Raw genomic sequence first — 20,960 nt, forward strand, 5'->3', positions numbered from 1 at the left:
GGGCGTTTTAACCTCAACCCGCTAACATTCTCATTGGGGTTCTCTCACTCCGAGGCTGTCAATCACCTACAAGTGCACTTGTCAACTATGCCTCAGTATAATGCTACAGCAGAGAGTGTGGTGGGATATTACAGTGGTAAACATGCCCCTGTCAACTTTTTTTAAAACATATTGCTGGCATCAAAATTAAAACTAACGTATATTTTCCATGAAATAGTACAAAATATATATATTTATTTTCAACATTTCATATGTCGTCTATGTCCATTTTCCTGCTTAATATGGGTTTACAAGACTTGTAAATTATCACATTCTGTTTATATTTGCATTTTACACAATGTCCCAACTTTTTCTGATTTGGGGTTGTATCTAACCTTTGTTCTCTGCAGGAGAATGCAAGACGTTAACCCTCTCTGCTTTATTTACGTTTGATTCCGGCTCTTTTTGGCTGCTTCAGAATGTTTGAAAGAAGAGGAATATTTTGCAAACAATAACTTTACACTCAGCATGCAAGTATTTCCCATCAGGATTGGTGATTGGAGGTTTCTGGTCAGTGATGTCACCTAAAGATGGATTCTTATTGGTTAACATCTCGTGTTCTCCTTCAGGTTAAATACATAGCCTTAGGTTTGTATAATCCTGTTGAATCCTAAAATGAAAATCCTCTCACATTTTTTGATGCGACAAATAGAAATGGCAGCCTCTGGTGGTCAAAAATAGTCCAAACTGTGACAAGATGAGACATAAACATTAACGTTTTATAGATAATAGATCATTTAAATGATATTGTACCTCCATATTTCCAAACAAAAACATTCATATCCTTAAAAGGGATGATTTCAGATTATCATAATTAAAGAATATATTCATGTGGAATCCAGCCTTTAATAAGTAGATTTTTAAGCCACATTTTCTGATGCTATTTATTTTGATAACTTGAGAGTAGCCTAGATACATTTTGCATTATATTTATACTGTGTTATGTATACACCAGACTGTTCTATGTGGAAATATTCTTCCATTTTAATTGTTGAAAATGTGCTTGATATTTTAGTTCTGGTGCCATGTTTACTTAGTCTGGTTTTCACCATACTAAACTCAATCTTTTAGAAATTAGTCTGGCAAGGCTGCGCTTTGTTTCTACTGCACTTTGCGTTGCTTAAGTTTCGTTTTCAGCACGTCACCAGCCAATAGCGTGCCAGGACTGGAGTATGGCCGTTTCTGATTAGAGCCAAAGGTTCTGGCAGTAAACAGCGAAAATAGATCTGTTAGTTTCCAGCCTGAGCTGCCGGGCGAAATTCTAATTCCCCGAATGTTCAGGCAGGGTTCACCCAGCCTAATAGTTACTCAGTTTACAGGCCACTTTATGCTACCTTGAATCACCTAAGGCCTTGAAACTGCATCCGTCCCACAATTATTTGTTTTGCAGCAGAAAAAACAAGTATTATTTGTATTGAATGGCCACAATATGTTTATTTAAAAATAATGGGTATGGGTACAAGTAGCTGTACAAGATTCCCCATCACACAGAAAGACACACACACACACGCGCACGCGCGCACACACACACACACACACACACACACACATACACAATCACACACACACTGTAAAAGTGATTTTAACTTAATATTACTCCATTTGTCTAATAGCCTACTTGAGATCTCCCCATTATATTGTTCAATTAATCTTCATGTGAATATGAAGTGTGGAAACTATAGCCATAGCCTTAAAAGCGAATAGATGTCTGAGACCTTGGCAAAAGGTTATCTTAGAGCTCAAATCTCTTGGTGATGTCCAAACATTTACATACTCCTTTCCCTTTTTCACTAACATTTTACAAAACAAAGATCAGCAATCAGCTCATGTCACTAAACCACAGAAACATTTTGACAAGTGATGCTTTGGACTTTTACATCCCACTGTGTATTAGGTGTCATCTCTCTAACTTCAAGTTGTAATTGATTTCATTTGAAAGTTCATAATTACACACAAAACATTTTCACTGATGTTTTATTTATTTTTTTAAAATAATTCATACAAATGCATACGGTCACAAACACCTCTTTTTGGAGTTTGTTTAACAAAAAATAATATTTCATATTTGTGTGTGTTTGTGTTTATCTGAATGTGTTTGTATGTCTGTATATGTATATACAGATAGATTGATAGATAGATAGATAGACAGATAGATAGACATGTATTGCTAGCCTACCACGTTACCAGGAAGATATCAATGTAGGCAATATAGTCTGCTGCCACTATTGTTTGCAGCAAAATGCTATTTATTTAACATGTAACAATAAATTCACACATGGACAGGCAAGCATGAAGTTGGCTTTGCACAATACTTTTTTTTTTTATCAATGATGTATCATTTCACAGAGAAAAGAATACATGCTCCTTTACGTGAATAAATTCACATTATGAATATTTTTCACTCAATACTAACAAATCACAACACTCTAAATGGCTTCGGGGCCGGGGAATTATTTTCCTGAGAAGATGTGCAAAAACTGCCTCATTTGGGCCTTGCTGGGGAACATTAAAATATACAGTATAAAGACCCATCCACACTGTCAATTACACCTATAATATAAACATAACATAACCTATAAATGTAAAAACAAAAAAACAATAGTTTTAAATACAGCTCCACTTCATAAAAACGTCAATGGGTCACACCCCACACTACAACGAGAGCAACATGAATGATATTGTTGGGGATCACTTTCAAAGAAAGTGTGTTAATGACAGCTCATAACACGAAGGACATTTTTTAGGCTTGCTTCTTTGTTGGTTTATGTGGACGCTGATATAGTTACAGTTGCAGTTACCATCATAGTTATCATTGTCAGTGTGGCTGGGCCTTAAAATATATATTTTTTCAACGTTACTAGAACCAATAGTTGGAATTATTCAAAATAAATGTTTCAACTGTATGTAAACCAGGGTACATTCATGTTATGTAATTTTGTTGAACAAGAATCCAAGCGACACAACAGATAAAAAATGCCCACTGTACTCAGACAAACTACAAAGTAGGGTTCTTTTACAGAGACTATTTTCTTTTCACTCTGAATCCGAACAATTCTCATTTTTAGGTGATGAAACAAAACAAGTCACTATTAGACCAAGGTAATTCCATGGTAAATGTTGCCAGTTGTTCAAGTTCATGACTTTGTCCTCTTCTTTAAGACAAATAGTCAAACAAGCAGCTTTAGCAGAGAAGCTACAGCTGCTCATTGGGGTGCTGTTCTCTGTCAGGCTCAGATTTGCCTGTATTTCCGGGCGATGGGGCATGTGGTGGATGCGTCATTGTTGGCAAGCTGTGTGTGATGGGCACAGTGCTCGGAACAATTCCCTCAATGGGTGGAGGCAGCCCTCCAGAGGCAAGGCTTCCTACACCAGGCGGATACCTAAGATTGACAATATAGCTTTGAGGAGCAAAGCTTTCAGAGAAAAGGGTTACATGACAAGGATCCACACGTTTGTATTGGAAGTGAATACTGTATACAACATGGCAACGGATCATGCATTTTTTTTTTTACCAAAAATATACACATGACGATGCAGGGAGCTGAACACCTATGTGACAAGTAATTTTCCAATTCCAATCAGTGATGCTTACTAATAGATCACATGAATATAAAAAAATATAGTGAGTTTGTGTAGATAGATATGATACACAGACTTATTTAGTTTTTAGAAGTCAATACATGTAATATTAATCCACAAAACGTTGTGTACTTACATGAATTTACTGGCCTCATGATCCAATATTAAACAATTGTAGTGTGAAAATGTAAGTCAAAATCATCCCTGCTGTAACTGGTCTGAACTACTTTCACAACAATGGCTACAATCAATCATGCATCTCAAGGAGCTGCTGATCAGTCCTGCACAACAGTTTACTCATTTCTCCAGACAACCTTCTTGCAAGAAAATCCAAATTCACCGAGCAGAACCACTTCAGCAATAGCCTGGTAATACCAGAATCACAACTTTCTCCCACTTGGAGAAGAGTCTGGCTTCTCAGTCATGACTTAGAAATGTTTCCAACATTGTCAGGGACGCACAGTAGACTTGCGTTAACTTTGGAATCATTGGTCCAGCCTAACCAATCACATTGAGCAGGGATTTCTAACATTACTTCCTACTTCAGCTAACCTTTCTAAACTAATAATAAACCATATCAGCACTCAGGAAACGATGTATGCAGGCCTACCTTTACTATACATAAATCTACACATTACTCCGACTGCAATTTATAGGCATTGCTACTACTGTTTACCACAGCCATTTTTGATTTCCAAACTATAGCATCATCCCCTCTGGTCGCTGATTGGCCCGTCACCCTTTGTGCCCAGGGGGAAGGTTAGAGTTGTGTGGTAGACTAGAAGCTCACTGAAAGAAGATTCTAGGTGGGCATAGCCAGGCTACTGAAGTAATGAAGAATGGCCCAAAATTCTTCCCAACTATTATAATGGTGCCTTGTTATGCAACCTGGAAATATGTGATTGAAACGATTGTGTTTACCTAGTACAAATTAAGAGGTTGGAGTCTCTTTGGATTAAATCGTCCACTAAATCCCTGTCACTGCATTGGAAGGAGAGGTTCACATACTTTTACACACTATGGTAGTTCAATTTTGACTCATTTGGTCAAAGAAATAAATCCAAAATATCCAATCTTCTGGAGATTTTAGATTATATTTATTTTAGATTTTCAGAAATTTTGAGTATTAAGGGGTCCGGTTCACACATTTTCTAACACAACTGTATGTGTAATACCATACCCATTAGTGTTACAAACCAATATGCCTGTGGTTATTTGAGAGTATTACCTGTATGCTCCATTCAGTTCTGGATGGATTGTAGAAGGATCAATGCTTGCCCAGTGTGTAGTTTGGTTCAGAAATTCTTTGTTAACACAGTTCTTCAGGCTGTCCGGAATGCGACCTACAAGACAAAAACATAAGTGTAATTTTAGGACGAAAACATACGATTTTTACAAGGATCGTCGCTAGACGTTGCTGAGCACTGTCGAGAGGGAAAAAATGACCAACATCAGTACTACCCAACTGGAGTTGCTGCAGAGTTTTGTTGTGTAAGGGCCCTGTTCATGTTACACAGAACTTTTGACAACATTTTGAGCAAAAAGGCACATTTAGATTATGCCCCCAGACCTTGCATTGTAGCTCATTGGGGAGCACTAGCCATTAGCTGCAGCTACTCCAGTTCAGAAGCACCGATTTTGGTCGTTTTTTCCCCCCTATCGACAGTCTAGTGATCAAGATCCATATAAAAATTGTCCAGATTTCTCCTTTAAGAGAAAACAATATAGCCTACAGTGTGATTGAACTTTTTAAGGAAAATTTTTTGGACTGATTTTTATAGAATGGATTCTGCAACTGGTCATAATAGCTACTATGCACCTGTAATTTGCAACAGCGTAAGACAAACACACACCAGCAGCACTGATCTGACTTGCAACATGCAAAGTAGACTGTACATTACCTATAGCCTGGGTATAGGCCTACCCATGCTGCCTTGTGCACGATTTCATTTGCCTCAGCTGGGATAGCAAAACGATGATGACGTCTGAGCAACACACCGAAGCTTGTATTTTGGTTAAGAACCAAATCAGCTTTTATTCAAATCTATACACCTATCACTAGTGAGAAATGTAAGGTTCATTTATCAAATGTTATTTTGAAGTATTAAAACGCTCTACATACAGTCATCTAGTATAGTCTATTGATATGACTGGCTAGCTTATGAGCTACGCACAGATGCATTTGTTAGGCATCCATAGTACCCAATAAACGGCTTTGGGCATTTGTAAATCATGCCTCAAATACAAGAAAATTAATGTTTGGTTCCCAGATCATCTCACTGAGATGTGGTGGCGATAGCCAGGCTACATAACCTAAGGAGAATTTAATAAAGGCAGATACTACTTGCACCCGGGTGGAAATAATGAACATTACTATTTACACCATCCAGGCAGTGTTAAGGCACTGTTGACTTAAAGGGACACTTCACCGATTAACATTAAAGCTGCCGTCGGCAAGCCTTCAAAATTCCGAGTCTAAATTCGGAAAATTCAAACTGATACAACTTTCAGGTCCCTCCCCCAACCTCTCCAAGCTCCAAACTGCCCCCCAAACCCCTCCCCCTCTGTAGACGAGGTTGTTTACGTGAGCAGCAGAGTAGCAGCGGTTGGATAGCAGCGTTCACACGCTGTGACTGACAGGTAGCGATTCCTCTCCCCTAACGTGATTGGTTGAACAAAACCGGGAGCGCTCGATTTTTCCAAGCACGATTATAGGCTTGAGAGGGAGCTAGAAAATTCGCGATTTTTCCTAAACAGCCTATTTATGATGTAAAATGATGATTTTTACATCATTGAAAGCAGGAAGTCCAACATTGAAATCCGTATTTCTCCCATTTCAATGCAAGCTGAGGGAATGATGCACGACCATTCAAAAACATGACTGGTTTTCTAAAGATACAAAGCTTAATGCTAATCGGTGAAGTGTCTCTTTAAAGGCACTAATACTACTCCTAACCCTAACCCTAACCTTAACCCATGCCTAACCCCAGCGCCTTCCAGGCAGCACTGCCTTGAAGACAACGTTGGGGGCTCAAAACACCAAGAAACCTTTCTACTCACAACTACTGAAGCCTACTTCTACTTAACTGTACTCATAACTGAAATAAAACTAGTCAATTTTTGACAGGTTCAAAAAGCACAAACTCTTATTTGCCGCGAGGTAACGTCATCTAAGAAAAAAGAAGAAGTAGTTCTTTGGCAAGCAAAAAAAGACATCTCTTCAACTGAGATTTGAACTTTAGACCCTGGATTGACAACCCGATCGCTTATCCGCTGCACTGTACTAATGTTTGAATGACTTGTTGTGGTTGCTAGGTAACGGTAAACAAACTAAAAGATCGTATTTTTTTATTTTGCTTACAAACGGATGGCTTTACCCGTTCACTGAACAAAGTTTATGGAAATTTAGGACCACTTTCCCATCTAAAATATTGTCCATTCCACTATTTACACCCGGGTGCAAATAATCACTCCGTTTAATAAATTACCAAAACCATTCCACTATTCCAAAATTCTAAAAGTAAACATGGATGTGTCCACACACGGATAGGAGGTCATGTATTAATTACGTCCTTCAATATACAGTGGGTATAGTAAGTATGCACACCCATGCTAAAGTTGACTAAAAAGAGGAATATAAAATCATCTTTTGAGAATTGATTGTAATACCTTAATTCAAAAAATGAGTAAAAATTAAACCGCTAAGGACATTCATTTTCTTTGTGATTGAAGAATGTATCGTAAATAGATAAATGTTCTCACTTAAATACAGGTTGCATAAGTATTTGACCCCTATGTTAAATTCCCATAGGAGCAGGAGGATTTTTTATTTTTAAAGGCCAGCTATTTCATGGATCCAGGATATTATGCATCCTGATAAAGTTCCCTTGGCCTTTGGAATTAAAATAGCCCCACATCATCACATACCCTTCACCATAGCTAGAGATTGGCATGGTGCTTTTTCCAGTTAGCCTATTAGCCTGTTTGATGCTCATTGAGCTCAATGAGCATCAAACAGGCTAATAGGCTAACTGGAAAAAGGTATTGTATTTAAGGAAGGTACTGTATTTAAGGAAGAACATTTATCTATTTACGATACATTCTTCAATCACGTAGAAAATTAGTGTCCTTAGCGGTTTGATTTTTACTCATTTTTTGAATTAAGGCATTACAATCAATTCTCAAAAGATGATTTTATATTCCTCTTTTTAGTCAACTTTAGCATGGGTGTGCATACTTACTATACCCACTGTATGTTCCTTTTGTGTGTGTGCTTGTGTTTGTGTATGGAAAACATACTAATGGACAACAAAACCTGTCAGCTACTGTAGTAAATATTTGTATTGAATTCATCTGTCATGAAACCCCTAGTCTAGTCTTTAGTTGGTCAGTATCACTTTGTTTAATAATGTACATGTTTTAGGTAGGCCGTATAGTCGGAGGGTTTGTCCATGTGAACCTCCAAGAAGATATAAAGGATGAATGAATGAGTATGTATCACCATTCACCATCGCTATGGGAGGGTTTTGCGCATGTGTATCACCAAATATATATATAAGCTATTTTTCACTTTCTGTTTTAAACTGAAACTGATGTCTACAGGTATAATAACAAGTATGACTGACTCAGTGGCTGTAGAAGGGAGAGGAAACAAAATGTCATCACACCCCAAAAAACTCTTTTTTTAAGGCGCTGGTTACCTGTAATTGCTCTGCGGATCTCTCTAGCTGCCTCTTCTCTCATCTCTATGGATGCCTGCTCGCTGTACCAGGCTGCATGGGGTGTGCAGATCAGATTTGGGGCATCCTTCAGTGGACCTTGACTGAAGCTGAGAAAGTGATGCTTACTGAATATAGTGGCTTACAAATACTTTTGGACTAAGATGAGGAAAATATATAGTGAGTATTAATAAACCAAGCTGAAAAACTACTAAACAAATTCAGTAATTACACAATTTGGAACACAATAAAACAAATGCCTTTATATACATTACGATTTGAGACGCAAAAGCAAAGCAATGCAATCATGTCATGACATACATATGATATGCATGTACACTCACCTGAAGGGCTCCGTCTCGTGGACATCAAGGGCTGCTCCACGTATCCTTCCCTCCTTTAGGGCTTGAGCCAAGGCCTTCTCATCCACTAATCCCCCCCTTGCCGTGTTCACCAGGAATGCACCCTGTCGCATCTAAACCACAGATAACAGATTTGATTGTGCATGCAGATAGGTGACCTCTGTTACTGTTGACTAGATAAGCTGACTATTCACACAGACACCGTAGTAGTAGTAGCAGTAGCAGTAGTAATTAGCTGCAATAAAGCTCTGATGGGGGAGAGTTTTCATCCTGAAATCCTGAGATATACGTAGATAGGGTAGAGTGCCCTAATGTGAGACACTTTTTGCTTTTCGGTTATATTAGGCTACAATGTGAAGGCAGCACATTAAATCCACATCTAATTTTGATCGCAGGACCCTACAGTTTTAGCTTTCCCATAGTTTCACTGACATTCATTAGTTTGAGGCAGAGTCCCAGCCACTGGAGCTTCGGTGCCCCACATTAGGCAGTGTCCCACATGAACACAATTAAGCATAAGTCATTTTATATTGTTCAGTTTGACACCACTTCCAATACCTGCTTGATGGTGAAGTCATTGATGAGATGATGGTTGTGCTCATTCAGACTGCAGTGGAGTGTGACGCAGTCACTATGGAAAAGAAGATCTTGGAGGGTGTTTACTCTTTGTAAGCCCAGGGCTCTTTCTATCCCATCTAAAAGGTATGGGTCATAGAAAATCACATTGAATCCAAAGGCCTTGGCTCTCAGTGCAACTGCCTGACCAACACGACCTGAAGAAAAGATTAATAGAAAATCAGGAATTGAATTGAATAAGTGAAATCATGAATTTGGATTAGTATGTTACATTCAGCTTACAGTGTTTATTATTCATGTTGCTTCTAATACATTCCAGTTCCTCCTTTACAGAGCATTGTATTAAAGACTTGAGGCAAGGAGTGATTGTCACATATTAGGTTTCATCTCACACTGTAACACAGCACAGCCTCCTCACTAAGAGTATTTCAGTTCAGCTGCCTCCTAGCTCCTATATTCAGTCTGCCGGTTTGTGGGTTGAAAAACAGAAATCACCAGCATGAAATTGTCTTATACATAAGTAATGTTAACATATGAACCTTAAGTCCTTTTATGGTCTGGAACTTGAATTTAAAGTGACACTTTATGCTCTTTTTTGTACTGACCAAGACCAATAATTCCTAGTGTCTCTCCCCGGATCCGCGCAGCTCCTGACGCCACCTCCCGGATTTGCTCTACACTCTGGACCCGAGAACCCTCCCGCAGAGTCTGATGCAACCATGTGGTTCGTCTGTATAGGTTCAGGATGTGACAGAGGGTGGAGTCAGCTGTCTCCTCTACAGATGCAGCTGGCATGTTACATACGGCAATACCTGTGTAACGAAAAAAAATAATATAGTTGACTGACTCTCAGTTATGACTGACACTCAATTAATTACAAATCATCACACCAATACTGATGATATTCTACATTAAGAGTAAAAGGATTCACCTGACCCTTATGAGAGAGGAAATTGCATTATTGGACATGTGGTACAATCTTGCAGTCCTATAATCTTGAATCAACAACCGTCCATAGCAGAGATAAGTAACTTGAGAAATATGTGTATGCATATCTGCTGTGTCGAAAACTTAATTCAGGGTTTCTAAAGATTACAAGTGACAACTGCCCTTGATATGTCAATTTCATTTTCAACTTTATTACATTTTAAAATAATGACAGAATAGAATATATACTTTTTTTGATCCCGTGAGGGAAATTCAGTTCCCTGCATTTAACCGAATTAGTGAACACAGCAGTGAGCTGCCTGCCCAACCAGCGGCGCTCGGGGAGCAGTGAGGGGTTAGGTGCCTTGCTCAAGAGCACTTCAGCTGTGGTGGACTGGTCGGGGATCGAACCGGCAACCCTCCGGACACATGGATACCTTTTATGTACATTTCTGCCAAGAGGACAGACGGTAAGATCTACAAGATCTCAAATTAAATAATTAGAATATTCAGCATATTCAGCATATTCTCCATGGGCAATCCTGCACCTTGTCCTAATGCAGTAATTAAAGAAACGTGTGACAAGGCTCATTTACCTAGGTCTCCTGCAGACTTGATATCAATGTTGTCAAAGCCACTTCCTATGCGGACAATAATTCGAAGTCCTTTGAATTTCTCAAGGTCCTCTCTCATGAGTGTGATGGTATGATACATTAAGGCACCCACAGCCTCATTGAGTACCTGCAAAAGAGGAAGACAAACACAGGCGTGTCACACATTTGCAGACAGCATATCTATTACTTTATCTGTTGAAATCCACAATGTACAGTAGGAGCACAACTTTAATTAAGTGTAAGAAAAAGGAGAAAAAAATCCTCCACGACCAAGGCACTCCACAAGTTTAAAAGCCCCAGCCGCTACGCGTGGGCATTTTGAGGTCCTTGTTGGACATGTCTAGTTTGAAATAAAGACATTTTAAACTTGTGGTGTGCCTTGGTCGTGGTTTCTCCTTTTTCTTACACAAGCTATTTACCTTGGACCAAAGAGCACCCAACAACAAGCAGCATCAAAAGAACAAAGAGAACTGAGCACGCCACTGACCCTGAACAACTTTAATTAACTATTAACAATTCTCATAGGTTGTTCTCTGATGTTAACATAGAAGGCATACAACTTTGGTCCGTCAAAAATATGCTCTTCTGTCATTTTACAAGTCCATTTACAACCACATAATTAGACTGTGGTATAAACAACCCATTTTAGCAGATATCTAGTGCCCCCTCCTGGTTTTCTGGCAGCCACATGAATGATTAATTACTTAGCAGCCAATAACTACTCACAACAGGCTTCTACCTGAATATTCAACTTGATAATGACATTATGTTCCATTGCCCGTTTACTAGAGGGACAGGCCCATAGAGCCCTTAGGCCTAAATATTGAGCCGCAAATGTTAGAACCAGGAATATGAGGAGGAATCAGATACTGAGGAAGAACAAGTCCCTCAGAGACTGGAATAAGTTGGCTTATCTCCCTCAACAATGGAATTCTCTTCTCTGATTGGCTAATGGGGTGGCCATTAACTTCGTATAACCTGCTACCTTCGAAGTAGTTCCCGTATCACACTTGAATATTAATTCGCCAAACTCGTTGCGAAGTTTAAATGAACTGTCACGTTGCATCCAAGCTGAAATACAGACGTGCAGAACCATAGTAACATTGTAGCATATGACGGAGGTGGATTGTAGCTAGTTGGATGCCATGTAGGCTATAAAAGTAGCGATCTTTCAAAGTTAAAGTTAATCAGAATCCTGGGAAATGCCCGCTTGACAACGGCAGAGATAGAACTAACGACTGGCTTTTGGCCGTAGCAACCAGCCATTTAGAACTAACGACTGGCTTTTGGCCATAGCAACTATCCATTTAGAACTAGTAACGGCAGTTTTGTCCTGCAAGTAGAAAGTTGATATGTGGCGGAAAGTAGTCCCACAGTCAAGACCGTTTTAGCGATGTTAACGGACGCAACGGTGGAATAAAACTATGTTCTAAATATACAGGTTATGAATACAAACGGGAGATAAGCGGGATAACGGCCTTCGAGGTCGACCGGTTCGATGGAAATAATGGCACGGCGGAGGTAACTCCGTCTCCGTGCTTCGCACGTCGCCGGAGTTCTAGACCTCCACCTAGCCATTATTTCCATCGAACCGGTCACCTCGTCGGCCGTTATCCCTTACTTATTATATGGCTCTCTAGAATGTTGAGGGAGCTCCCATTCACTTTGAATGGGCCTCTCAACGTTCTACCGGTCCGTTATTTAAGCAATATAGCACGAGTGGGAGTGGGTTGTTGCTGGATATTCCCACGGGTGTTGTTCGGCCGTAGCCTCGAGGCCGGAGGCCGAGTGGCGCAGGCAACAACACCCGTGGGAATATCCAGCAACAACCCACGACCACGAGTGCTATATTGCTTTTATACAACAATTCTACCACTTGTTTTTTGCGCTAATTTCCCATTATAATGTAAACGTTTAAATCGCTAAAACTGTCTTGTTTGTAGAACTACTTCTCTCCGCCACAAATTTCGATTACTTGCAGGACAAACTGCCGTTACTAGTTCTAAATGGATGGTTGCTATGGCCAAAGGCCAGTCGTTAGTTCTAAAAGCACGTTGCTATGGCCAAAAGCCAGTCGTTAGTTCTATCTCTCCCGTTGTCAAGTTAGCTCGCATTGCGTCTGGTTAGGACATGCTTTTAGCTTTGAAACGTCACTATTTTGCTTAGCCTACATGCCATCCAACTAGCTAATATCCACCTCCGTCATATTCTACGTTCTGAGCGTCTGTATTTCAGCTTGGATGCAACGTGACAGTTCGTTTTACACTTCACAACTTGACATTGTATCGCGGAGTGATTCATTATTAGCTGTGAAAAGTCTGAGTGGATTATCGTGGGATATTTCAACTCATGGAACGTCTCTCGGCCAATCAGAAACAAAGAAACAGCTTCTTAGAACCCAATTGTTGTATAAATCTGCATATTGACCGCTCCGAAGGTATAATGACCGCTGCCAATGGCAACGGGTTCACTCCGCTAGTTGTTGCGGAAGTCACGACACGGTAGCCAAGTCATTGCTAAAGACACATTGAGATAAGTTGATTTTCTCGTTTTGGCAAGTAGCCATATAATAAGCGCGATAATGTATAGAACGCCGGTCATTATCTGAAAATAATTCCCTTCAGTACGAAGCAAAACCCCTCCGCTGCGCGTCGGGGTTCTGTCCGTCCTGTCGGGAATTATTTTCCGATAATGACCGGCGTTCTATACATTATCCCTTACATAACCATACCACTTTGGATGCTCACCCTTAACAGTAGCCTAGCCTACAACTCTCACAAGCAAGAATAATAATAATCTACAAAAAAATGTAAAATTCTTTACTGTCCAACAACCTGGGCCAATAGTTCCATATGGAGTGAGAACACAAAACTGCTCCTTTACAATCACTGCATTATGTGCAATGCAACGTCCCCCCCTATTAAAAAAATAATCAAAAAAACAGTTTGCTTTGTTTTCTTAGCTTAGCATGTGTCAAGCATGCTATTGGGTGTTATATTTACTGCCTATGGGTTAAGAGCACACTAAGGGTTATCCACACTACCCACACTTGTTGACTGTGCATGCTGTTAATGTTTTTCAAGAATCAAAATTATGCGTAGGCCTATTAATGCTTACTAAGTCTACAGGTTGCCATTAGCCATTGTTTACTGTATCTAACCTAGCAAGTAGCAACAGTAACATAAGAAGGCAGGACTTCCTGTAGCTGACCTTTGTGGGCTGGTGTATGTGAATTTTGGGGTCTGTATACCAAAAGTGCAGTCCCCATGTGTTATGTAACATTGGCTCTTTGTTCATTTCAAGTTGTGGGATTTGCATGTGAAAGAAGTGACAATGGGATTTTAAGTTTACTATGTACAAATATTTAAAATATGTAGAATATTTCATAGCCTGCCTGACACAGCGATAGCCTATAGGCTATGGCAGAGGCAAAACATGGCAAGGGGTCCTTCAGGGACAATCTCCCTTGATATTCTGATATGAGTTGACCAAATGTGGTGACAACATATAGTATCAAAACACACAAGTGTAGAAAACAATCTTGCTCATACCATAGAAGATATTTTTAATCTTTTCATGAATATTTTTATCTTTTCATGAAAAGTCACATATTGGGTCCTACTGTAGGTCCCCTATACCCAAATCACAAATATGCCAATCTTATGGAGAAATCCCAAATATCAGGTTCTGATATTTCACATTACATCACATTGCAGTATATCAGAGCACATTAATACACAGATGTGATTTACAATGTAAAAAAATGAACATGACAAAGTTGTTGTAAAATGCTATACTCAAGATATTTAAAAATATGATATAGTCTGTATTTTACCTTTTCATGGATCTCCTGGGTAGACTGCGCATCACAAAAGGCCACTGTGGCTACATCCTTTAAGATGGGCATCTCAATGGTGCAGTCCCGCCCATCTAGCAGGGCCACTAGTGGTCGTGGGTGCATTGGTCCATTCATTATAGGGGGTCTAATACCTATACAGAGAGAGAAGGGAAACTGAACTCAGTTGACAGTCTACAATACATCTAGAATCTTTCATTTCTCATTTAAGGTTCTTTAGCGAACATTCTCATTCAGGCGACACATAAACATAGAAATAATGGGTGAGATACAGCCAATTGGGCTGTAAATATTGTACAGCAACTTAAACTACTGTACATGAACTGTTAAATGTTGTAATGGCAGATGATCTCATCACAAGGACTGGGAGTATCATCAGTTTATATACATTGGGAATTAAACCTTAAGTGGAGCTGTGTACCAGTAGTTTACTTTTTGTCTAGTTTATAACACTCAAAAATTACCTACAAATGGAAACAGATAGTGAAGAAACAACTGTTATGACATAGTGTTAGACTGCCTGTACTCTGTTGCCCAGATATCCACTAAAGTTCAGAAGCAAACCAGCTGGCACTGGGTCCGCTCTCTTGTGATACCACGTTCTGCCACATGTGGCACTGTAGTACATACAATGCAAGTCAATAGAAAGGGGTCATCAAGAACGTAATGGAGCACTCAAAACTACATCTCGCACCTTTAACCTAGGTAGTAGCACCTTGTATTTCTAGATGAGTCCCAATGTCATTATAAAATGTCATTATGAAGTGTGAGGATATTAAAAAGCCATGTGAACATTATTTAATATTGTCAAAAAATATTAATATATATATAAAAATATGTGATAATGATCAATAATGTATCACACTCACATGGTAATTCAGGTCTATTAATATATTATATCTTTTTTTTCTCTGATAGATAGCTATATGACCAACCTTGCATGTTTAAGTGCATTATGCCCTGTATGAAATGTACTCTGCAAACTCTTTACCACATATTTATTGTGCAAGTGTGGCATGTGAATCCAAAACATATTGTACAATTGTGCAATGGACATGGGGCATGGATAATTAGTTTGACCGTCACTATCACAAAGGGTAATACATGTGATGTAATACCACAGCATAACTGACTATGATGCTCAGCTAAGAGGGTATGGTAATGTCAGCACCTCTTGCATGTACCACGTTTTCTCCGAAGACACAGACATAGTTGTTTACTTTAATTACAGTGCATGAAAATGCACTGTACTGTTCTTCCTAGGCTTCTTATAGTTATTATTATTCCGCTTACCACTTTTTCTGCATGCAATTCAGCTTCAACCGTTTAACTTAGAAACTTCACTCAAACGTTGTAACGTAGGTGTTCAATAGGAGAGGGCTGCTATGTATTTTTCAACTTTGTAACTTTTATATTTTTTCAACTATGAATTAAAAACTAACTAATTTTACGACATACAGTATATCCTCTTTTCGTCAATCTACGGTTTTGGTCTACTTTTCTACCTCGTGCACAAGCAGACATAAAGCTGATTTAAGCCTCGTTTGAATAAACGAGGGCAAGATGCAGCTAACTTGAGTTAATGGAACGGCTTAAGCCTCAAGTGAAAGTCCACGCTAGTTCAAGCGAGGCTATGTCTGTTGCGCGCCGCCATGTTTAGCAAGGTTGATGGAATACCCCCTGGTAAGCTGGTCCGTGGCTAACTAGCATAGCTATGACTAGCATTAGCTGCACAGCCTCATAGAGTGAGTGAGTCTGAAGCTAACCAAAGCCCATTTCACACAACAGGGTCGTTTATGAGGGTTAATTCCGAAAGACTGAAAACTGAGTTCTGAGCTATAATTTAGCACACATAACCAGTTCCCGAGCAGTTTTGGTTGGTTGGTTGAAAAATTACATTTTCATGCACTCGTAATTCCCTGGAATTACTTACTCTAGTTATGGTTACTATCACCTTTGTTATCATAAATGTTGAAGTTGGGCTACAGCTGAAGATTTTGACAATTCAGATCTAAGTCTAAACCACAGTGGGATATTCATAAAAACTTGACAGGCTGCATTTGAGTAAGATAAAGCCACATTAGGTTTTAATATAATAACAAATTCATGTGCATGCTACCTTATGAAAGCACCTACGCACTCTATTTTCTTATGTGATGTTAAAAAGCATGTGTGGCAGTATCTTAAAATGCCCTCCCATTATTAGTCTATTTTATTTATCCCCTCACATCTAAGCATTCATTAGCCTACATGAATATGATTGGCAACAAGCAATCTTTCTTACAAACTACTGCAACTTGAAAAAAAGACATTGTGCTTACACAGTCACATCCTCATGCTCAATCTCAATGTTGTTTGTTTTTTAAAATTGCCAATGAGACCAAACCTGCTTCCTATTATTGGTGCTGTGTATTTTGTCTCTTATAAAACTATGTCTCTTACAAAACTGTTGCGTTATACACAAATAGGATATTTGTATATGAAACCAAGTGAATCATTTAAAACTAAAGCCATTGTCAGTGTTGCATTCCATAATGGGCAATCCTTCATTCAACCATTGGTGTTTGATAGTTTTGACAAAACATTTTGCCAGATGGGTATATGAGGTTATACATAACATCATAACATTGATTATGGGATGTTAATGTTATCATATATTTGACAACTCTTTCAGGGACATTGCAATTAGAGTTTGCATTCAAAACCAAATGTGCCACATGACAAATTTACCACAACTAAGAGAAATATCCACTGACTCAAACAGAATAATATCTAATCTGTACCCACCTTACAATCAATGCTTCTATGAGAGCAATACAATATTAATAATAATAAGAGCTATGATAGAGTACCTGAGGAAGGTTTGGAGTATCTGCCCTGTTAATGCCTGAAATGTCTGCCTTTTTAAATCCAATTTAAGGTACAGCACAGATTGCAAAACCACTGTGTTGAGTGTTGAGAAATTGTAGGGAAGAATACAGACTCTGATACAATGATAACAGTTTTAGGGATATCTGAAAGGGTCCAGAGGCCAACATAGACAGACGTCAACCAAAACACTCATACTTATGTTTTGAAACATGAAAAAAGGCATGATCGTCAAAACAGTGGCCCACTAAGCTAGTAATATACATCACCTTGACAAAAATCTTTTAAAGGCTAGGTTATTTTATATTCCTTATTGGACAAAACCCATTTACTTGCTCCATCACCAATATGGTTGACCTGCTCAGGGGTGCGGGGTGGAAAAGGACACTTGGGATTAGTCTGCCTGACTAATATTTTTTATTTTCTTTCCTTAGCTTACACGTGAGGAAAAAAGCAAGCCTGCTCACCAGCATAAAAGCAATAGTAGACTGCCAATGTACACCTAGAATGCAGCCATCTTTTATAATTATAAGTGCACAAAGCTGGTGTGACCATATTTCTCATGTTTCCCCAGGAGCACTCTCCCCAGGATTTTGACACACCCCTCCTCTTCTCACATTTTTTTCATCTAAGTGCTCAAAAAAAAATTCTAACACCATATCTCAATGACATAGGTTTGTTGACACACAATACTGAATCACATAGTGTGATATATTTAAAGATGGATTAAACAAATGATTGTTCAGATATTGGATTACGCTCTATTCATATCCACAAACCCCGAAGGTATGTTTGAATTAGCCTGCTTATATGAATATAATAGAACATAGTCGATCTCACATGGTGCCCAAAGACCTATGAAAACCTCAGTTAATCATTCAAACTGACACAGATGTTGCCCATGAAAAACAAGAGCCATGTACAGCAGCTTTAAAGGTAATACGAGTGAAACACAAAACCATACAAGCTGTAAAACACAAACCCTGGTTTCTCGGTGACTAGTTCATTGTTCATTTCCTCAGAGAGAAGAAATTGGAAAGCAATGAAGGCTGAAACAGCAAAGAATATTCCCAGAGCTCAATGCACAAGAAATCCAGTTCTACAGAGTACCTGCTGAAACCTCTCTAGTCTTAAATTTTTTTTAGATAATGTGCATTTCTATCCTTCAGGTCATGCAACTGAATCAAATCTGAACACTACACTATTGCTGTACCTATTCTTCATGATAAGACACACAACACAAATGAATAAGAAGAAATACTCAAAGCACAATTTTCTGAGTATTTTCTGTGGGCAAATGGTTAAGATGAAAGATAATGGAGAGAGACAGAAAAGATGGGGGAGGGGAGGAAGGAAAGGAAGAAGGGGGAGGGGTAGACAGAGTACTGTACAATACGCACCCCACACACATACACACACCACAGACAAATATAGGAGAATGTAGATCTTAGATTAGTTGCATGCGTGGAAGTACTGGAAAAGGCAACGGTTAGTGTTTACCTAAAGGCAAGCCTTTGTTCAGCAAATGCGAGCTTCCCATCTTTTTTTCTACACCCAACAGGAAAAGAGTGTGTCACTTCAGCATTCAGAAAAATCCACAGCATATGGCGGCTACTTCAATTTTCTTATTCTTTCCCCCTGCCCTTGAGTAACAATCGTACACACATGCCCCCTCCCTCTCTCTTTTTCCTGTTGTCCACTCTCCCTCCCACTTACTCTCGTTCTCTCTCCCTCACGTTCTATTTCGACTCCTTCAGCCTGACAAACACGCATGCACACACAGAATGCAAGTGTCACTGGGAGTGAGAGTGAGAAAGAGAGAGTGTGTGCGTGTGAGAGAGAAAGAAAGGGGGAGGGAGGGATGTAGATGGTTGCAAGGAAAAGAGAAGGGGAATGAGGTGGAGCTTATGGCACCCCACACAAAATTGATCTTTTGTTTCCTGTGGAATCATGGAAAGACAGGGGAGGGAACAAAAGAAACCAAAATAATCTCTTGAAATGCACCTTTTCACACAGTTTCTCATCCACTTATATTACAAATGAATGTTAATCCTATATTCACACCAAAAACATGATAGGCCTTTTTTTTTTTTTAAATCTGTTGCAAAAATTTAAATGTATGTATTTTAGTCCAACACACAGTTTTGTATTTCACATTTTTGGAATTATTTTGAAAGAGCAGTAAAAATAAATAAATTAATTATTAACTGACTAAAAATGGGAAAAATCACAGTTGATACAGTAGTTCAATTCATATCAATGTGGCATTGGTAGAATTTCATGGCAGGCACAATAAGTATAGATTTTTGCTCTTCACAAACAGCAGATTGTCAATCACTTCCTATTGATTATCCAGAGGACTTTCAGTCCTTCTCTATAGGATCAGTGTTCCAATCCATTCATTGTTTTTGGTGACCATCTACTACTTACCATGCGTGTTCACATTGATATTTTCACTTTCATGACTGTTTTTCATTTTTGTTTGTTTTGAGAAGAGATAGCAGATGTCTATCTACAATTGCTGTATTTAAAGGCAACTCCAGTCCTTGTGGGAAAAAAAGCTAGTCTTGATCCAGTGCTATGAAGAACACTATTTTGGCATTTAACCTTAAAATTACAGCTTGAAAATTATTCCATTGTCAAAGTCATTGCCAATGCAGGTCTGGAATGTCTGATATTACATGTCGCTTTGGTGGCCTGGGCAGGAAAAGTGACCCTTGTCACAGGACTGTCACGCCTATAAATAAAACAAAATCAAATAAATAATAAGAAAGTGTACCTAAAATTGTAGAGGGGGAAGGATAGAAATGCATAATAATAATAATAATAATAATAATAATAATAATAATCAGCTCTATTGGCCAAGTTGTGTATACAACAAGAAATTTGACTTCGGTTAACAGAATTTAAGAATAACTGTTTGGCAAACAGTGCACTGTAGCGCCGCTGCCTACCAGAGGGAAGAAGTTTGAACAGGTTGTGTCCAGGATGTAAGGAGTCGATAGAGATATTTGTTGCCCATTTCCTGACCCTGGACCCGTACAGGTCATTGATGAAGGGAAGGTCAGGGAGCTAGACTAATTAACCCACGTCCAGTCAACAGTGGGCTATACTGTAGCAAACAGAGTTAGTATCCTCTCAACTAACTCTGGGCTAGACATCAAAAATGTGAGTGTGGTCCTATTACATTAGTTAAATTATATCCAAATATACCATTCAAATCAGGTGGTACCAATTATCCCAAATGTGCTATTCTGTGATGTCAACATTTGTTTTTTGTTTTTTTCAGGGGACAAGCTGTTATTGGCTTTATCAGGCTAGTGTGGCTACAAACACAGCAAGTTTCATGTATACAGGTGCACTGAAGTCATCAACCTAGGACCTCTTACAGAAAAAAAAAACCCTGTTTGACCACACTGCA

General features: G+C 39.0%; 1 protein-coding gene across 3 annotated transcripts; it reads right to left on the bottom strand.

Moving 5' to 3' along the window:
* Positions 1–1,999: 1,999 nt before the first annotated feature.
* On the bottom strand, positions 2,000–19,306 carry ctbp1 (C-terminal binding protein 1). 3 transcript variants are annotated; one of them, XM_062523927.1, is made up of 9 exons: positions 19,040–19,306; positions 14,651–14,805; positions 10,798–10,942; positions 9,880–10,086; positions 9,257–9,471; positions 8,681–8,811; positions 8,319–8,440; positions 4,847–4,961; positions 2,000–3,452 (listed from the first exon to the last, which is right to left on the bottom strand). In XM_062523927.1, exons 1-9 carry the CDS (start codon positions 19,077–19,079, stop codon positions 3,233–3,235), a joined length of 1,350 nt encoding a protein of 449 aa, XP_062379911.1. In that variant the 5' UTR covers positions 19,080–19,306; the 3' UTR covers positions 2,000–3,232. The 3 variants fall into 3 exon arrangements, with proteins under 3 accessions (XP_062379911.1, XP_062379912.1, XP_062379910.1); XM_062523928.1 differs by having other exon boundaries at positions 2,000–3,419; positions 8,319–8,446; positions 19,040–19,303; XM_062523926.1 differs by having other exon boundaries at positions 8,319–8,446; positions 19,040–19,302.
* Between the last annotated feature and the right edge of the window lie 1,654 nt (positions 19,307–20,960).

This window comes from Sardina pilchardus, chromosome 21, assembly GCF_963854185.1.
Source record: "Sardina pilchardus chromosome 21, fSarPil1.1, whole genome shotgun sequence".
Taxonomy (NCBI): Eukaryota; Metazoa; Chordata; class Actinopteri; order Clupeiformes; family Clupeidae; genus Sardina; species Sardina pilchardus.